Source organism: Antechinus flavipes, chromosome 2, assembly GCF_016432865.1.
Source record: "Antechinus flavipes isolate AdamAnt ecotype Samford, QLD, Australia chromosome 2, AdamAnt_v2, whole genome shotgun sequence".
Lineage (NCBI taxonomy): Eukaryota > Metazoa > Chordata > Mammalia > Dasyuromorphia > Dasyuridae > Antechinus > Antechinus flavipes.
The window spans coordinates 296,512,223-296,532,528 of record NC_067399.1 but is presented as its reverse complement, the minus strand read 5'-3'; the positions used below and the strand labels follow the sequence as shown (position 1 = coordinate 296,532,528).

The window sequence follows — 20,306 nt, the reverse complement described above, 5'->3', positions numbered from 1 at the left end:
TTCCTTGAAGTTTTCTCATCTACAAGTGATTGTCACCCTGACAGTACAGAGACAATGATGTTTTCAAAGGGAAACAAAAGATCAGGTTCAAACACAGATAACCCTATAAAATTAATCTCTTCCACTTCCTAAATCCACAAAAAATACATGCATTTTCTTTAAAAAAAAAAAAAAAAGTATAAACTTAACTAGAAACTACATAAAGCCCTTGAATCAACAAGTATTTATTAAAAATCTAATATTGTTGACCAAAGTTCAAAAACATGATCACCAAGTTCTTCCCTCAAAGTAAACACAGCCCTCTTCCTCAATAGGACCAATAAAAAATTCCCCATTCTGTAATTTTAATTATTTTATTTCCAGAGGCAGCGCTTGGCAGGGATTTCTTTTGTTAACTAACAATAAACAGATCCAAATAAAACTATGGACAAAACAAACAAACCTCTCTGTACCTCTGTTTCCTATAGCTATAAAATGTGAATAAAAATAATAAGCAATTACTTCATGGGATTTCTAATGAGATCAATTGAGATAATCTATGCAAACCTGAAAGTGATATTTTAATGCTAATCATCATTATTATTAATATTGTCATTTCAAAAACAAGATTTGATATCAATCCTTATCATATTTTATTTGACTAGACTCCGCTCTATGCTCCAGCCTGTCCAAGATCATTTAAATTCTGATTGTTACCCAGTATATGAACTAATCCACAGAGACAGATATCTTCTGTAAATTGTATATTATACCTTTCCCCAAGTTACTAATAAAAATGCTTATTGAACAGGGCCAAGCACAGATGGAGGCCTCTTACCACGCTGGCACTGAACCATTAATGATTCTGCTTTGAGTCTGGTTATCCCTCACCCCAGTTCTGAATGCATTTAATTATATTATCTAGTCCATATCTCTTCATCTAATAAATATGCTGGATCACTGGAATGCAGTATATGTCCCAATTGTTTGCTTTTCCTTTGGTTCTTTTGCTTTATAAAACAGAATTTTCTTAAAAAAAAAAAAAAGTCTAGAGGGTCTAGAGGGTGATAACTTAACAGGTGAGCATTCAACATCGTCTGCAATCTGATACTCTCTTATACATCCAGGCTTATCTCATCTCTTTCTTTCATCAACTAAGTATCTCAGTTAAGCCAGAATGCTGAAACATTCTCTTCCTGAAACTCTCAAGAGTTTTCTCTATCTCTGCTCATAGCATTCCCTAAGTGTGGGTTATTCTCCTCCTCCTTTCTGACCATTAAATCCCAAGTCAAATGCTACCTCCTCTGTGAATTTTCTTACCATTAATAACCTTTTCCTGAACTCTCATATGGTTCTTTGTGACTTTGTCTCTTAAATACAACCAAATAATCTTCTGTCTGGGTTGTTATGCTTCTTGATTGAGACAGGATCATTACCAGAAGTTTAACTATAAAATGAGGTGAAAATGTTTTGTTCTCATCACAGCAAGTCACAGAAACCATCCCTTTTAGTATGACAGTATAAAGACTTACATCAATAGAACCATATTAGTGAAACTATACATGTGTTCATATATTAAAACATTTTCATCCTATTTATGTTCAAGGTAGATACATGTTGGTAAACGTTTAACAACCAATTTTCCACAAAAAAGTACTCATGACACATTTTTAAGTTTAAACTACATTATTAACACATTTTCCATCATTTCTTTAAGTCTACACAATCAACAAAATAATAAACCAAGTTCTGGTTTGTAGTGTTTGTCAATTTCCAAAGTATAAAAGCTCAAACAAATGCAAATAAATGCTCAAATTTAACAACTGGCTCTTGAGAGCTGATACAAGTTAGTTTTAGCACATCCCTCCCTAAAGTACATGGAAGAATTAAATAACAATGCTGGACACTCATATAATGCATTAATTAGCAAAGCATTTTAAAACTTTATTATACTTGCTACACTTGCATGTGTGTTCAAGCACACATAAATATTCTATATTCACTCTGGAATATCAAAGATCAATCTTTTAAAATCTCAAGACAGCTTACTAATATACCCAATACATGTCTAGGCTGCATGTGAATGAAATGAGTTGGTCTATGTTCAGGGAATAAAAATTAGTTTTAAAAGTACCATCGATTTGGAACAGGAAGATACCGCAGAGACATTTAGTCGTATCCCTTCATTTTACAAAACGGGAACTGAAATTTAGAGAAGTTACCTGACTTATCAAAGATTGAACAGATACTTAAGTGTCTTAAATTGGATTTGAATCCAGGTGGGCCTGATTTTAAGTCTATTTCACTTCCTGCTGCCAGGAAGACATGGATCTGAGCACTGGCAAATGCTGCCTGTGTGATTTCTCTGTATATGTTTTGCATGAGTTCACATGTTTAATCATACTGCTTGCAATGAGTAGGGGAGGGGAAGAGGGAAAGGAGAGAATTTTGGAATTCAAAAATTTCAAAAATGAATGTAAAAAATTAATATATATGTATATATATATATGTACCCATGTATAATATATATGTGTGTGTATATATATATATTTAAAAGAATAAGTTGCAGAAAAGGAAGGTACTAATATTGATAGAAATAATTGTAAGAATCAGCTAAGTGGTTAAAGTATTGGACCTGGAGTTGGAAGATCTGAATTTCCTTAGACATTTACTAGAATTTGACTTTAGTTACTTAACTTGACCCAGTTTCCTCATCTGTAAAATGACAATAATAATAGTACCTTCCTCATAGAGTTGCCCTAGTACTTACATTCCCTCTGTTATTTCCTATTTATCTTGTCGATGGCTTATCTATATACATTCGTTTGCATGCTATGTTGTCCATTTGATTATGAGCTTCTTTGAAGGCAGGGGCTGTCTTCTGCCATTCCTAATGCACATAACAAGCACTTAATAAATGCATTATGATCAGTTGGTTGTTAGGAAGAGCAAATGAATTTACACATAATTCACAAACAATAAAGGTTAGCTCCTAATGAGAGAGTTTTTACACTCCCAGTAACCAGCCCAGTCCTTTTCAGATTTTCAGATGCTCCTTCAGGAGAGCATCTAATATATCTAGCCCCATCCTTTCCTGCAGGTAAGGTATCATCCCTCTCGTTTTATAGATGAGGCAGGGAAGGCCTGGACAGGATCCCAGAACTAAGGTCAGAGGGACAAGAAGCTCCTGCCTTCTAGGACAGTGCCCCTCTCAAATATATCTCATTAGTTAATCTAATACATAATTAGAACACTAAATTTTCATTATACCCCCAAGCAGTCCTAATCCAAATGGAATGGTTTTAAATTATCTATGTCCTTAGGCACACCCATTAGCAGCAATAGCTTACTATGTGCATAATTAGAAATGCCATGTGGTCTATGTCTGTACACATGTATATATACACACATGCAAGTATGCATATGGATATATTCATAAACATAGAAGAGGAAATGACAGTTCAATTTTTATCCAATTAACATAGCCAATTGTGTATAGTTAGGGTTAAAAAAAAAAAAAAAAGGCAGTGTTGTTTTTCCATTGCTTTGAACACAGACAGATTCGCCAGGATTTCATCTAAATCCCATCGGTATTTCCTGAAGGAACAATCCTGCGGCTGGTATGTCCTTGCTGGGGGCGGCTGTTTAAATGTGTCAGCCAGGCCTATGCAGCAGTCTGGATTTCAAGTTATACATGACATTCCCCAAAGAAGGCTACCAGGTTAATTTTACCCAGTGGGACAAAATTCCTCAAAGAAGCCATTGAAATCTGGCATGACAAGGAATTCTGTCCTGATGGGCAGCTATTCTTACTGTCTTTAACTGTTTCAAGGAAGATGCTTATGTTATAGGTTTAATATAATTGCCATATGACTTTTAGAGCCCCTCTCTATCGTCACCCTCTGGGGGTGGGAGAAATAGTGACGGTGAGAATGCATCTTTTTAAAATAAAGGGCTATATATTTCACTTATATTGGATTGCTTGCTGTCTTGGGGTTAGGGGAGAGAGGTAGAAAAATTTCAAGCACAAGGTTTTGCAAAAATGAATGCTGAAAACTATCTTTGCCTGTATTTGGAAAAATAAAATACCATTAAGTAAATAAATAAAATAAAATAAAAATGAATGCTTGTCACTTTCAGAAAATGGGTCCTGTTGGACCAATACCCTTTGGTCACTCCCTGTGAGCTATGTGACAATGAGAAGGATTTCCTATAATGCTCAGCCACATTGGCCAAGAATCCTTCTGGAGCTCACTGAGCAACTGAGACCAGACTCAGACACACATATCATGGCAGGATGACTCCCCATTCTGCTGCAGCCAGTCTCCCCCTCTTTGGACGGGACAATGCTTTCCAGTTTTATCTAATTCATGACAAACTCAAGATTTTTTGGATTGTTTTGCTACTATTCTTAATATTTCCCCCATCTCTCTTCTAGCTCCCCTCCCAAAGGAGAAAATCACAGAATCTAAGAAGCAGAAAGGAACATGGGAAGATTCCAGCTCAACCTGTCCCTGAAGCATTTGTCTGAAGCCCTCCAATGAGAGTGAACCTCCAGGCATCCCCCTGCATTCGGGCCATAATGATTTATCTTACCTCAAGCCTAAAGCTGCTACTGCTCAATTTCCGTTCATTGTTTCTAGTGCTACCTTCTGAAGCCAAGTAGAAAGCGTCTAATCACTCTTCCACATGATTAGCACTTCAAATATTTCAAAACAGTCATCAGATTCCCCTTAAATCTGCTCTTCTCCAAAATAAACTCTCCCTAATTCCTTTAATAATCCTCTACTCCTGTCACTATCCTGGCTACTCTCTTCTAAATTTGTTCTGCAAGTCTTGCTTAAAATATGGTGTACAATATATGATTAAATTTTGTTCAATGATCTGATAGATTTGAATGTTATTTCCTTTTTTTTTGGGGGGGGGTGGTAATTGAGGTTAAGTGACTGGTTAGTGAGTGTCTGGGACCTAAAATGAACTTAGATCCTCCTGATTCCACTCTATCCATTGTATCATGTAGCTGCCTGCTAAGTGTTATTTTCTCTTTTTCTTCTTTTAAAAAAAAATTGTTTTATGAGTTGACTGAAGGGAAGAAATATGGAATAGAGGAAATGTAGGTGATAGAGAGATAAAAGATACCAGCTTTTTTTTTTAATTGTACTGTTTCCTTCTTTGCAGAAGTAGGAAACTATGACTATGGAATGTCACACATAATCAGACTTTTTTTGTAAATTAAATTAGTTAATTTTGTTGAATTATTTCTCCTCTTTTTTATTCTTTATTATCTGATATGACCTTCTGGGAGGTGGACAAAGATCTGCACTGGCAAAGACAGATGGTATTTATAAAAAGAAAAAAATTCATTTTTTAAAAAAATGGTGCTAAGAAGTGAACAAAGTACATAGCAGGTGTGGTCTGAACCAAGGAATAGAATTATTATTATATTATTTATTATTATTATTAATTGTTATCACCTCCTATGTTTTGGGTACTTTGATTCTAAATTAAGAGGAGAGCATTTGCTATTTCTTTGGCTACTACTTCAAACTATTAACCCATATTGAACTTTTTGTCAAAATAAGATTATCAGATTATTTTTCATTAAAAGATTTCTTATCTTGTCACATCGTGCATTAATAGGATTAGTTTTTTTGAACCCAACTGTGGATCTTAACATTTATTCCTATTAGAGTTTTATCTTATTTGATTTGGACCATCACATCTTTTAATTGTTCTCAAGATCTTTTTGGAATCCCAGAAGAAGGTCCATGTGTTTGATTTTTTTTTTAAATCTGGTAAGTTTTTCAATATAATTGGCAATCTTATGTATTTTATGAACTTAAAAATATGAAGAGTTAATGACACAAAAAAATGAAGCCTGGGTCATCCAACATATATCATATAAAGGTGGATCATCTCAGAGATAATTATAGACAAGAGATAATGTCTAAGTTCCAATCTCTTCATCTATAAAACAAGGACAATATTTACAATATTTCACAATATTTTTACAATATTTCAATGGCTGTTAAAGGAAAGTATTTTGTAAACCTTAAAATATATTAAGCTAGTGAAGTTCAAATTGATTTGAGTGCTTGAGAAGGCAGATAACGCAAAAAAAATATGGAAGTGAGTAACGACTGTTTGGTTATGGTTATTCATGCAGTTCTAAATCCCTGTAATCATAGTATCATCTAGCCCCAGGGGACTGAATCATTTTTTTTTTTCAAATGCACCTGCATTGTTCAATTAATCATGTCTGACTGACTCTTTGGGACCCTATGGTATGACCATAGAATGCCAGGCCTTGCTATCCCTCACCTTATCACAAAGTCTATCCAAGATCATGTTCATTGGTTTCCATGACACTCTATCCATCTCATTCTCTTTTTGCCTTCTATCTTCTCAACCAGAGGGTCTTTACCAAAGAGTCCTGTCCAGCTTTAGTATCTGATCTTCCCAGGGAAAGGCCTGAATTAATTCTTGAAATATTGACTGACTGATTTCTTTGCTGTCCAAGGGACTCTCTCTCTCTCTTTTTTTAAATGTATTCTTTTTTTTTCATTTAAATTTTATTTTATTTAATAATAACTTTGTATTGACAGAATCCATGCCAGGATAATGTTTTTTACAACATTATCCCTTGCACTCGCTTATGTTTCATTTTTTTCCCCTCCCTCCCTCCACCCCCTCCCCAAGATAGCAAGCAGTCCTATATATGTTAAATATGTTGCAGTATATCCTAGATATAATACATATTTGCAGAACCGAACAGTTCTCCCGCTGCACAGGGAGAATTGGATTCAGAAGGTAAAAATAACTCGGGAAGAAAATCAAAAATGCAAATAGTTCACATTCATTTCCCAGTGTTCCTTCTTTGGGTGTAGCTGTTTCTGTCCATCATTTATCCACTGAAACTCAGTTAGGTCTCTTTGTCATAGAAATCCACTTTCATCAGAATACATCCTCATACAATATCGTTGTCGAAGTGTATAATGATCTCCTGGTTCTGCTCATCTCACTTAGCATCAGTCCATGTAGGTCTCTCCAAGCTTCTTTGTATTCATCCTGCTGGTCATTCCTTACAGAGCAATAATATTCCATAACATTCATATACCACAGTTTACCCAGCCATTCTCCAATTGATGGGCATCCATTCATTTTCCAGTTTCTAGCCACTACAAACAGGGCTGCTACAAACATTTTGGCACATACAGGTCCCTTTCCCTTTTTTAGTATCTCTTTGGGATATAAGCCCAATAGAAACACTGCTGGATCAAAGGGTATGCACAGTTTGATAACTTTTTGGGCATAATTCCAGATTGCTCTCCAAGGGACTCTCAAACGTCTTCTCCAGCACCAGAATTGAAAGTGTCGATTCTGAAGCACTGAGCTTTCCATATAAATCCAACTCTCAGCCATAAACTGCTACTGGAAAAACCATAGCTTTGACTATACAGACTTTTGTCAGCAAGGTGATATCTCTGCTTTTTTAGTATGCTGTCCAGATTTACTGTAACTTTCCTTCTGAAGACCCCTTCAGCAGTCTGATAAAGTCTATGGACCTTTTATGATATTTTTAAATGTGCAAAATAAAAGTATGTAGAATTACAAAGGAAACCATCCCTTTGAAGTGTCCTATTTGTTGTTGGCAAAATTCCAGAAGCCAGACTCCCTGGTTTACAGTTTATAGATCCCATTCTCTCTCCTCCTCCCTGCCCCCCAAACTGGTACAGTACTAGCCTTATGGCATTCTCCAAGATCTTTCCAAGACTGCTGACGGAGGCCCAGCAATGACAGCTGCTATCTATTTCAGAATCTGGGATGTTAATGATCTAGGCCTGCTGACTTGAACTCACTGAGGACAAGTGACCACTATCTAGCCATCTCCCTCACTTATTCTGGGTTTCCACTTCCTATTAACTTCTTCCCCTCTTCTTTTGGCCTAAAGATCTTATCCTTGGGGGAAAAACACAAAAGCAAATTAAGTTGAAGCTTTCAGTCTTCTAACAAGTATCTGTTCTATTATTGCCCCATTCTGTCCAAGAAGTGGTCCAGTTTTTTGTTGGCCTTAGCATTTTTTGCCAAATTCATGTCATTTTGGGATTTCGAATGTCTGACAATTCCTCCAAGACCATTCTACTCTTTCCTATTCCTATTAATCCTCAATTACTTATCTTTGGTTCCATCTTCTATGCATACTTTTTAAAAACTCTAAAAAGTCTTGTGAGATGGAACATGCCATCTTCATCCAAAGAAGGAACTATGGAGACTGAATGCAGATCAAAAGACACTGTGTTCACCTTTTTTGTTAATTTTTTCTTTCTCATGGTTTTTCCCTTTTGTTCTGATTTTTCATTCACAACATGACAATTATGGAAATAGGTTTTAAATTATTGTACATATATGATCTATTGCTTGCCAATAGGAAGAAAGAAGGGAAGGAAGGGAAGGAGGAAAAAATGTAGAACTCAAAATCTTACAAAAATGAATGTTAATATTTTAACATATTTCACATGTATTGGACTACCTGCCAGCTAGAGGAGGGAGTGGGAAGAAGAAGGGGAAAATTTGGAACAGGAAGGTTTTGCAAGGGTCAATGTTGAAAAATTACCCATGCACTTTGTAAATAAAAAGCTTTAATAAAGTTTTAAAATTAAAAAACAAATACAAAAATGAATGTCAAATACTAGCTTCCCATATACTTGGAAAAAATACGATACTAAGTGAAAAAAATTTAAAAAACAAATCTATGTCAATCTGGCAAATGTGGCAAAATGGAGAATCAGTTTTAAAGTAAGAAAGCCCTGGGTTCAAATCTTGCATGTTCGTGCACATTTGCTATATAAGCCCACAAAAATCATTTCCTTTTTCTGTGCTCTAGGTACAAAGATAATACCTTGAAGAAAAGGGATGACTTGCATTGGTGAAGGGAATTTCCCCATTCAGAAGTCTTCTATACTGATGAAAATACAGATCTAGAGACTATCCCTGTCCCCAATGAGTTCTTTGTATATTCATATCAGTCTCTTTAACCAGCTCAACTTATTCCTCATCAGAATAATTTCTTCTTGGGAATTCAGAATCTCATTTCTGAGAGCTTTCCATCTAATTCCTCTCACTTCTGTTGCCCTAAGGAAATCTGATAAATTAATTCATGCTAAGCTGTTTATTAAAACTCAACCTCATTATCTCCCCCAAGGACATTTGCATTTTAAACAGTAAGAGTGTAATAATTCAAAGTAATAAAGTTCTAATGATAGGATTTCAGGAACCATTAGTAGGGCATGAGAGATATTTTCTCTCCAGAAATCACCATGCATGTTACTACATAGTATGGAGCAGAAAGCAATGGATTTTAAGTCAGAATACAAGAGCAAGAGTCTTGATTTTTATCACCAGCTTTATTTCCCTGCTTTGGCTTAATTTTTTTTAAAGTGGCATCAGAGCTTGGCCTTAAGGTATATATGTATATATAGTATTTCACCCTACCCATCACTTTGCAATGACTGCCTTAACTTAACGAAATTGAGGTTATTTCTGAGAAGCAGCAGATAACAAAAAAAAATGCTATTATTATTATAGTAATCTGGGAACTTAGCTAGGATGGAGAAGAGTCTAAGTTGACTCATCTGTAAAATAACAATTAAAAAAATCCTTATACTACATACAACAAAGATTGCTGTGAGAAAGTGTTTTGTAAAGTTTTAAATGCTATATAAATGTTGGTTATTTTAAGTCCAGCCCAAATAAGGAAAACTGAAAACAAGTAGAGAAAAAAAGAACTTGGATTCTCAATTGGGTAGATGCCATGTGTATGGATCCAAAAACTGAAATAATGATGATTTAAAAGACTGGAATATCTGAGTCTTAATTTTGGTATGTGTGCTACTGGACCATTCTTGCTCCCTGTCAAGCTGGTTCAGCAAAGAGTGTACCTGGTATAATGAATGCAGACCACTACAAGACTACCCTGGATCCATGGTAGATCGGGTCAGTACTTCTAATGAGCACTTTTAAAAAACTTTCCTTGATCAAAGTAGGAATCAATACAGATATTAATAATCATCAGGGCCAGCAGATGACTTCCAAAATAAAGATGGCAGATGGGAGCCCTTTTTTATCCTCAGTTCCCAAGGAGATCACACCTTAACAGCTTGTAATTGTACAATATAAATTAATGGTTCTCTCCTGATAGGTTTAAGGTGAGTTAAGGCTTCACTAGCATTCACTAAGTGACAAGACAAATCCTCCTTCACTGACTTACACAACAATAGATATTCATGAGTTATGATGAAATTTACTGTTCATCTCTAGAAAAAGAATTGGGGAAGTCTGGATCAAAGATACTTTTTCTTTCTTCCTTTTTTAAAAATTTATTTAGTAGTTTGTTTTTCCCCAGTTACATTTTACTTTAATTCTCTTGGGGGTTTTTGTCTGTTTTCTTTCACAGCATGACTTTACTTGTATATAACCTATGTCAAATTGCTAGCCTTCTCAAGGAAGTGAGCTGAGGAGGGAGGAAGAGAACCTGGAAATCAAAATTTGTTTTTTTTTAAACTTTTTATGGACAGAACCCATGCCAGGGTAATTTTTTACAGCATTATCCTTTGCACTCACATCTGTTCTGATTTTTCCCCTCCCTCCCTCCACCCCTTTCCCCAGATGGCAAGCAGTCCTTTACATGTTAAATAGGTTACAGTATACTGGAAATCAAAATTTGAAAAAAAATTGTTTTTACATGTAATTGGAAAAAATTAATTATTTAAAAAAAGAAAAGAAAAAGAAAAAAGGAAGGTAGGAAACCCCCCCCAAACAAAACAAAACAAAACAAAACAATGTATCTTCCATATCCTTCTCATGAAGGGCCCTGGGACTTGATTGTAGGAAGTGAAAGGTACCAGATTCTCTCTTTGCTATGAACACCTAATTCAACTAAATGATCTTAACTTATTAATAAACCTGATGACATCATCACAGCAGGATTCAGCATTCTAAGAGGACGAAAATAAAGAGTTATTTCCCAGATTTGTATCTAATTAACTGAAAAGGCTTCACGAGTAAATGAAGCAAGAAACCATGGAGTTATTTCTTGGAAAATCAAAGAACAAGACTCCTACTGTTCAAACTTTTATGTTATATGTACTTCTTATCCAAATTTAGTTTAATTTACATTTTCTGAACTTCCCATTTATCTTTAAGGAAACTGAAAAGAACTATCTATGATGTTTATAGATCACTTCCAATCTTTCTCATTCAAGGAAAAGGGAGAAAGAACCTCTACAAGAATCCCAAAGTCTTCATTTTACAGAAGATAGAACTTAGAAGTAATCAACTTGCCCCAAACAAGAAAAACATAGAACCTCAAGTTTTCTACCTTTTTCTATTTCATCTGCTCTTCTTCATCCTAGCCATTGTTCTCCTTGTTCTAAATTCCCAGATTACTATAATTTTTCTTTTACCTGCTGCTTCTCAGAAATACCTCAATTTATTTAAGTCAAGACAATCATTGCAAAGTGATGAAAAGGGTGAAATCTTATATATATCCCTTAAGGCCTAGCTTCTGATGCCATTTAAAAAAAAAATAAGTCTATCATGATCTCTATTCCCTGCCACAAGTGACCTTTCCCTCAATTCTGAAATTCTGTGTACTTTCCACCCTTCTCCACAGTTATTTTAGTCTGTTGGTGTCTTTTCTTATCTACTAAAATACAAACTCTAGCAAGAAGAGATCACATTTTATCATTATCACCCTAGCACCCAGCCTGTTGCATCGCATACAGGGCTCTGTAAGTGTTTATTGAACTGACAAAAAGATGATTATTAAAGCTTCAGATCCACAGAAGCCAGCTCTTTGCAGCAAGATTGTCCACCTCTAACACAGACTGAGCACCAGCATCCTCCATCCCCACAAACTCATTGGAGGCTCTGGCGGAGAGAAGAGTCATAGATTTACAGGTAGAAGAGAAGGCAGAAGTCCTAATCATGTCTCCTAGTTTGCAAAGCAAAGAGCATTTATCTTGACACACATAATTATTAAATGTTCCTATCAGAAGCTGAACCTAGATTCTCTTGACTTCCAGTCCAAGACCCTTCTAAAGAGGAAAATCAGAGGGATACTTTGGGGAGTTCGGCACTGGTTCAAAAGTAGAGGGAACCTTAGGAACCCTTCCCTGATATTCTCCTTCAAAGAAGAGCACTGACAGATCTATCCCAAATGACCAACCAGGGGCTACAACCTTGGTCCCCAGAAGACAAACTCCCCAAGGCCTTACCTCCATACGTGCTTTATAGAAATCCACATCATGCAGCTTTTCCTTACACCTGACCAATTCCATCTCAAGTCTCTCCACTCTGTTGGCCCGCTCTCTCAAAGAATCCAGTTCATCCCGGTAGGCTCGTGCAGATCGAGCATCAGCCCCAAGGTGGATATTCTGGATAAATGCACAGTGAATGGAGAAAACTTCTGTTAAGGAATGGTATTACCTAGGGTTGGGGAGCCAGGGAGAGAAGGATCTATTGCTTGGAAAAGGAAACATGGAGAACTAAGGGTATCCAGGAATTGCAGAGAAAAGGAGAAACTGTACCAACCATTACCAAGTGAATGGCTGGGCCCTAGCTGCAGGAAACAGTTATTACTACTATAGTTTTTAATATTCTCAACTTTACCCTCAGAAAATTCTTAAGGGACTATCATGGAAAATAACTGTACATTTGCTTCGAAAAAACCCAAAACAAATAACTTCTGATGAAGCACTCCTCAACTATATGGATGGCTGAATGCATACAGAGCATTATTACGGAAGATGACTATTATGAATATTCTCAACTTTTTTCCCCAGAAAACTTTTAAGAGAATATAATGGAAATAAAATGTTCAAAAAACAAAACCAAAAAATTTCTGATAAAGAACTTCTTGGTTTGTATTATTATTTATAATATAATAATTAAATTATTAACTAGAGAGAGAGAGACACCAGTCAATTTTCCCAATCCTATACTTCTAATCTTAGTCTTAAAACGTGGTATTTTGTACACAGCAAGTGCTTAATAAGCATTTTCGGGGTGGAAGCCTCTCCCTCCTTACCTCTTGCTTGATTTTCTGCAGTTCCAGCACCAGCTGATCAATTTCATGCCGAGCATCGACTAGCTGCTCTGATTTCTCCTCCCTGAAGTAAGAGATGAGAGGTGAGAGCTCAGAGATAACATCAACCATCGATTGGAACAGGAGCTGCTGTTTCCACAAAGATTGTGCAAAGGGTTGAAAAGGGAGTAGGAGGGGAAAGGAAATCCGAGTCCTTTGGGAAAATTCATAAATGTAAATGGAGTTTGCAGAAATGAGTCTGCCTTAGGAATTCCTTCTGTTTTCTCGTGGCCTTTCCCTAAACTCATATTCACCAGACACAATAGATTCACAGGTACTACCTGTACCAGACAAAGAAGACCCCCTTTCCACAAATTATTCTTATGATAAAGGTCTGATCCCAGGCATCTGAGTTCCTGCTGCAACTTCCAGCCGACTCCCCCAAACCAAGAAGTTTGGGGAGTACCAGTGAGGGTGGAGGAGTAGATACCTACTGCAACAAAAGGGTGAGAAGAGATAGAGATCACCCTGAAAATGAACAATGGAAAGAAACACAAAGGAGCCTAAGGGAAGTAGGGAAATTTTAGAAAAACAACATTTAAGTTTGTCTCCAATTGAGAAAATATAGCGTCCCAAAAGTCATAAAGCCATTTTGAATTTAAATCTTTTTTTGCTGAGGCAATTGGGGTTAAGTGACTTGCCCAGGGTCACAAAGCTAGGAAGTGTTAAGAGTCTGAGGCCAGATTTGAATTCAGGTCCTCCCTGACTTCAAGGCTGATGCTCTATCCACTGCATCAGCTAGATACCCTTGAATTGTAATAAAAACCAACTGTTTGTTAAACAGTGTCCCCACAGTTTTTTTTTTTTTGACAGAATTAAGTTTAAGGTTTAAAATTGCCTCAAGACTTTTGGGACAATCTGCATAACAAGGTCATGTCTAATTCAACCCATAATTTGTTGGACAGGGTGGGAGGGAAGAAGGAGGGGTAAAAGAAAGAGTCCTGGTGAGTGTATGTTTTTTGAAAAGCAACACAGTTTTGTATGACTATACATATATAACCTGTATCAAATTGCTTTCCTTCTCAATGAGGGGGGAAAGAAAGGGAGAGAATATGGAACTCAATTTTATTTTTTAAATGAGTGCAAAAATTTTTTTAAAACATGAGATTGGAAGGCAAATAAAATATTAAATTTTTAAAAAATACAACACAATGAATATAATGAGAATGAAATCAAACAAAATTCACCCATTACATAACTAAACAAAACTGTAAAACACGACTGGTTTCTTTGACGAGGGGAAAAGTTTCCTCAGGACTCACAATTCCTGCCGGATCCTCCGCAACTTGGCCTTGGTGTCGGCGAGTTCCACTGCCAGATGCTGTTTGTCCTCGCTGGAGAGGCTGCTTGTTGGGCTGGGGGTGGAGTCAGTGCTGGACACTTTCAGAGGGCTGGGGGGCTGCTGAGACTGCAGATAATCTCGCTCCTGCGTAAGGTCCACTATTAACTTCAGTTAGAAGGGAGGGAAAAAGCATGGAATCATACATTAGATCCATCTCACAAAGTCTTTTTATAGAGGTGCAAACTGAGGGCCATACACTAATGGTTCCCCCAAACCACTCATGTTTTATTCTCATCAAACAATTTCATGTATCACAGTATCGTAGATTTAGAGCTGGAAGGGATCTTTACATGAGTACAGTTTCTAGTTTTACAAGCAAGGAAATAGAGTCTAAGAAAGTTAAATCCTTGTCAAAAGTCACATAACTTGTGAGTATGAGGCAAGGTCTGAGGTGGAGTTTGAACTTGTTACTCCAAATCCATTGCATTATATTTGAATCTCCCTAATTCTTGTAAAGAGATTCTCCTGGGGTCCTCCAGTTCTAAAGTCTATGTTCTAGATATGGACTAGAGAGCAAAGAGAGGAGAAGAGGGAATATTAAACTGGATGAGTCTTAAGAGGAATTAATATCAGAAAGAGAAAATTAAAAACACATCTCAGGAAAAAACAAGAGAGACAACGAGGTCCTGGCAAAGATTTGTACCATCACCAATCCACTGTGGCCTTTCTGTACAATCCCTCCCCATCCTCTGCCATTCTATTATTTCTAACACTGAAGGGACCTCTCAGACATACTTCTGTGCATTCGTCTCTCTCATCAATGAGCCGTTTGAGATGAAACACCATGTTTCTTGAGAGAGACTCTAGCTCCTCTGGGGCCATGTCTGGCAACTCCAACCACTGCAGGTCAAACACATTTTCTTGGTTCTGGGTCACCTGCAAACAACCAGAGACACTGTTGATGGGGGTGGGATTCAGGTTCTTGGAAAAGAAGGCAAGAACAGAGCTCAAGTTAATCATGAACAGGTAAATGGATCAGAACAAATGTAAGATGTGAGCTTTAAATTTCTGCCGAACACCTGTCTCATTTAAAAGGTAGGTGAATTATTAATCCCATCACTGAGGCAATTTGCCAAATGGAGTCAGAAAGGAGGTAGCACTTCAAATTATCTTAAATTAAGTCTTACTGAACAAAGCCACACTTGCCCTAAAAATACACTGGATGCATTGTTCTACTAACTAGTCCTAACCCAAGAAACTATTGTCAAAAAAAAAAAAGATTTTAACTTGTCAGTCAAGAATCTAAAACTGAAAATCAATTTTATGACACTAAGCAGATTCCCCTCCTCAATTACCCTGCCCCTGAGTATGACATTTTCTCCCAATACATTCAAGTCTCCCAGGTCTCATCTTTATAACAAATCAACTAATCAGTAGGATTCTAATTCTTTGTCTACAACACTCCTTACAAGTATCCATCACTGCCATGCTTGAAGACCTTAAGATGGTTATAACCATGATTACTATTAGTTGTAGTAGTAACAGTAGTAGTAATAATGTTACTTGATCAAGATGAAAGGGTTAAGTACCAAAAAGGCTCCCAATTATTGTCTCAAGAGTGTGACAGTTACAGGAAAATGGTTGACTCACCAAGACAAGCATGTGGGCACATACATTTGAATGCACACCCTCCCTCTCCCCCTCCTTCTCTAAGAGAGAGAGAGCTGCAACTCCCCCCACCCCCACCCCTGGAATACCCAAGTGTGCTCTTGCTGCACGAGAGTTGGGGGGGAGGGAGAAGCACTTATAGAACTTTCTGATGTCATCCTTTAAAATGACAGCAAATCAGTGTCTTTTCTCTTTGCTACTGACAGTAGCAGAGTCTTTTTCTTTAAAAAGAAATGAATATTTGAAAGCAGGGTGACATTTGCCAGAAGACATTTCAGAAGTATGTAAATCAATTCAGAGCTTAAACCAACTGACACCATCACTCTTAAAAATAGCCCGAGTCCATATTTGGTAATAAGTAGGAAACAAAAGGAGATTTAATTGAGGAAAAAAAATTAGTGTGTGTGGGTGTGTGTATACATACATATCTAACTGGCTTATGACCATGTTTCCAAACATAATTGTTTTGTTTGAAATTCCAAATTAATAAAACTCATTCATTTGTAATGACCTTCTATATCAGATTGCTTGCTATCTTAGAATGAGGGGAAGTAATAGAAGGTAGGAAAAAAATTTGGAACACAAAGTCTTATAAAAATGAATGTCAATAACTATTTTTACATGTATTTGGAAAAACAAAATACTATTGAAAGTATTTGCAAAAATTATATTATTGTGAGCTAAAACCTCACTAGCATGATACTCCACAGCCAAGTACCTATAAAGATATAGCCCACCCCACAAAAGCTTAAAAGAACAAATCTTACCTCTTGGATGTGTGCCACAATTCCAGCCTGGGTTTCGATGTCCAGCTGTTTGATTTTTTCAATAAATTCCTCTTTCCTTTCACACTGCAAAGGGATGAAATGTTAATGAAAGATGTTTTCTTGGCCAACAATGGGCTCCATCTTTTAACTGAGAAACTACCTCAGGTACATAAATGCATTTAAAAAAAAGTAACTTCCTTCTTGCCAATCTGGTTACTTCTCAATGTCCAAGAAGTTCCCCCCATGATTAACATTGGTGAACATTTCCATTCATGTTTCCTTACTGGGACTGAGCCTTACTCCTTTGAATTACATGGGTCATGCTGAAAAAAAAAAGCAATGATGGGCACAGTGCAGAGACTCTTCAGTAAAAAGCACTGCAAATTATCGGCAATGCTGGCATTTACCCCATAGCACTGATTGATCATAGGAGTCAGTTCCCAATCCCAGAAAAATCTCCTTTTGGTCACCACATGGTGATATGGAAACATATCTAGTATAGATGTGGAGAAACAGCTGGACTGAAGAATCAGGAGGACTTGAGTTTAAATCGTACCAAAGACACTTAGTAGGTGTGTAACACTAGGCAAGTCATTCAACCTCAATATGCCTATGTTTTCTCATCTGTAAAATGGGGGGATTACAGCAGCTAACTCTCAGAGTCATTATAGAAATTTGCTTATAAGTCAGTCCCTTAATCTCTAAGGGCTAGTAGCATCTACAAATTTTAAGTAAAAGATGAACTTTCAAGTTGATATTTGCAGATTGCACTTTCATACTGGGAATTCCCTAAAATGATGAAATAATAGGCTGAGCAACCCAAAAGTGTATCTATACAATTGGACAGTTTAAAGCACAAGATAAATGTTAGTCCTTATTATTATTATTATGATTACCTGGTTTCACCTACTTTTACCACTGAACAAGTTACTTCTCTGGGCTGAGATATTCTTTCTTTGAAATTAGAAGATCAGATCTATTTCCATTCTCAAGAGTTACTATATTGGAGCAGTCAGCCTGATAAATAACATATACACATACACTTTTAGGGTGGGAAGAAGTGCTCAACCTGTCATTTCATCATTTTGGGGAACTCCAGTGTTGAAATGCCCTCCACTAATGTCAAGCTAAAAGCTCATCTTTAACTGAGAGTACAAGAGTCAAACAGTATGTCTGATAAGTACCAGAACCTGGATCTTCCTGCCTCTAAAGCTAGCCCTATAGACACTATGGCTTACTCTCACATAAAAATGCATACACACATATACAAAATGACAAAACAGCCAGAGAGCTGGGCTCAGTCACTAAGATGTGAGTTCTAATTCTGATCCTGAGACATATACTAGCTGTGTGTCCCTTATTACCCTATCTGTGTCCCAAGCCAGTTCTTTATACTAAGGAAAGATAAAAGCAACATGTAGTAACTTAACAAAGAACTGTCCGATCTCAACTCAGCACATAACATGTTCCCTTTACCTAGCTTACCTACACAAAGTATAATTTATTATAGGAATGGCAAGTTCCTATAGGAGTAGCATGGGACCGAGAATAAAATGGTGGACAAGAGGTCAGAAAGAATTAACTTCAAATAGTTCTGAGACCTCCTCTAAGATTATACAAATTAGAGAGAGCTACAACACTCATGGTTGAAGGAAGTTTCCAAGGGCATAAAACTCATAGGTCATTGATACATTAGGCACATCTGCTAAGTTAATTAATGACACTGTTAGTTATTTATTTGTCCTAGAATAGTTGTCTTTGATGCATCATCGGGTTGTACCAAAACCAACTAAAACACCACATATGATTACAACAATCTCACCCCTTACCAGACCCTAATTCCCCATGCACCAACCTGAACAGCACAGCCCAGCACCAGTAACAGGACCTTCTTAATTTCATCCATACTTTTACCTAAAATAAAAGAAGAGCCACAATTAATTAATTTAAATTAATTCACTCTTTCTTTCTCTCTCTCCTTTCCTCTCCGCCCCCCTATACAATTCTAGTCACCACTAGCCATTTTATGTATAGACAAGTACAGACTGAACAAGAACTCCCCCTGATGTGGGAGCCTGTATTTGATGGCATTCTTGGAAGTTATAATTATATAAAATCTGGTAACTGATTCCAGCCCTACTCTTTGCAATTAGCTAGCTAAAAGTGACTTCTACCTTCCTCAAATTTCTCACAGCAGTTCTCTGCCTGGACCTCTCCCACCTTCTACTAAATAACAGTTATTTACAAATGTTTCTAGTCCACCCAAGTAGCACCCAGGCCAGTGGTATTATGAAAAGAAAGCTGAATTTAAAATTATAGGACCTGAATTCAATTCTTAGATTGACTTATTTTTAACTTGGAATAACCATCTAATTTCATTAGGGACCTATGAATTGACCCATCTGTAAAACAAGAGGCAGCAGAGTCTATGAAAGAAAGGGCAAGTCTTGGAATCCGGAAAATTTGGATTCAAGTTTTGTCTCTCACACAAATTAACTGTGTAACTTTGAAAACATCACTTGGTCTGTCAGTGATATACACAACTTTGAAGAATTGTAGACAGGAGATGCATCAATGGGAAGGAAGGGAGGTTCCCCCCCTGGAATCCTCTGATCACAGAACTAAAAGGAACCTTGATATTGAGTTTGATTCCCTCATTTTATAAATAAGGAAACTGAGGCTTTGAGAGGTTACATGAACTGGTATGAGGTAGGATATGAAGCCAGGTTGTCCTGATTCCAAATTCAGCACTCTGTCTCCCCTGTCTTGCTGCTTTTCAAACAATGAAATCAAAAGTCTGGACCAATAAATGAAGGAATGAAATACGTTAAGTAGATAGACAAAGCATAGTATTTTCATCTTTTTGTTGGATTGGTTTTTCCTGTTGGTCTGATTTTTCTTGTACAATATAATAAATATGGAAATATATTTAAAAGTATTGCACATATTTAACCTATATCAGATTGTTTACTATCTTGCGAAGGGGAGAGAAGGAAAAAAATTGGGAACACAAAGTTTTAGAAAATGAATGTTGAATATCTTTACATATATTTGGAAAAAATAAAATATTATCAAAAAGAAAAAGAAAAGAAAAGAAAAAAATAAGTTAGATGGAACAACAGCAAATGATGGCTATACAGGCAGATAAATAGGCAAAAAGTCTGCATTAGATGGGGATTCAAAGACAAAAATCAAAAGTTTCTGCCCTCAAATAGTTTATAGTCTACTGGAGAAGACAACAAATCTATACAAAGAAAAAGTAAATACATATTCCTATTATGAGTCTCAAGCACTCACATTGCTGAGGTAAGAAATCTGGAAAGACCATTCAGCATATTCCATAGCAGAACTGCCTCCCTGGGGAGATTTGGAAAGGGGGAATCATGTTGGAAATCCAACCGAGAACACAAGCCAGAAGCACAAAGCCTAAGGAAAACATGTGTCTGTATTATCTGCATCCTGGAGA

The 20,306-nt window shown here is 36.6% G+C and overlaps 1 protein-coding gene across 1 annotated transcript in view; it reads right to left on the bottom strand.

Annotated features, from left to right (window-relative positions):
• CCDC88C (coiled-coil domain containing 88C) overlaps positions 1 to 20,306 on the bottom strand; it is a 223,535-nt gene that overhangs the window by 88,419 nt on the left and 114,810 nt on the right. The window contains exons 5-10 of the mRNA XM_051977393.1: positions 18,696 to 18,754; positions 16,841 to 16,924; positions 15,201 to 15,341; positions 14,386 to 14,570; positions 13,067 to 13,148; positions 12,255 to 12,413 (exon numbers count right to left, since the gene is read on the bottom strand). Of these exons, the coding sequence (XP_051833353.1) occupies positions 12,255 to 12,413; positions 13,067 to 13,148; positions 14,386 to 14,570; positions 15,201 to 15,341; positions 16,841 to 16,924; positions 18,696 to 18,754 (710 nt within the window). The remainder of the gene's footprint in view (positions 1 to 12,254; positions 12,414 to 13,066; positions 13,149 to 14,385; positions 14,571 to 15,200; positions 15,342 to 16,840; positions 16,925 to 18,695; positions 18,755 to 20,306) is intronic.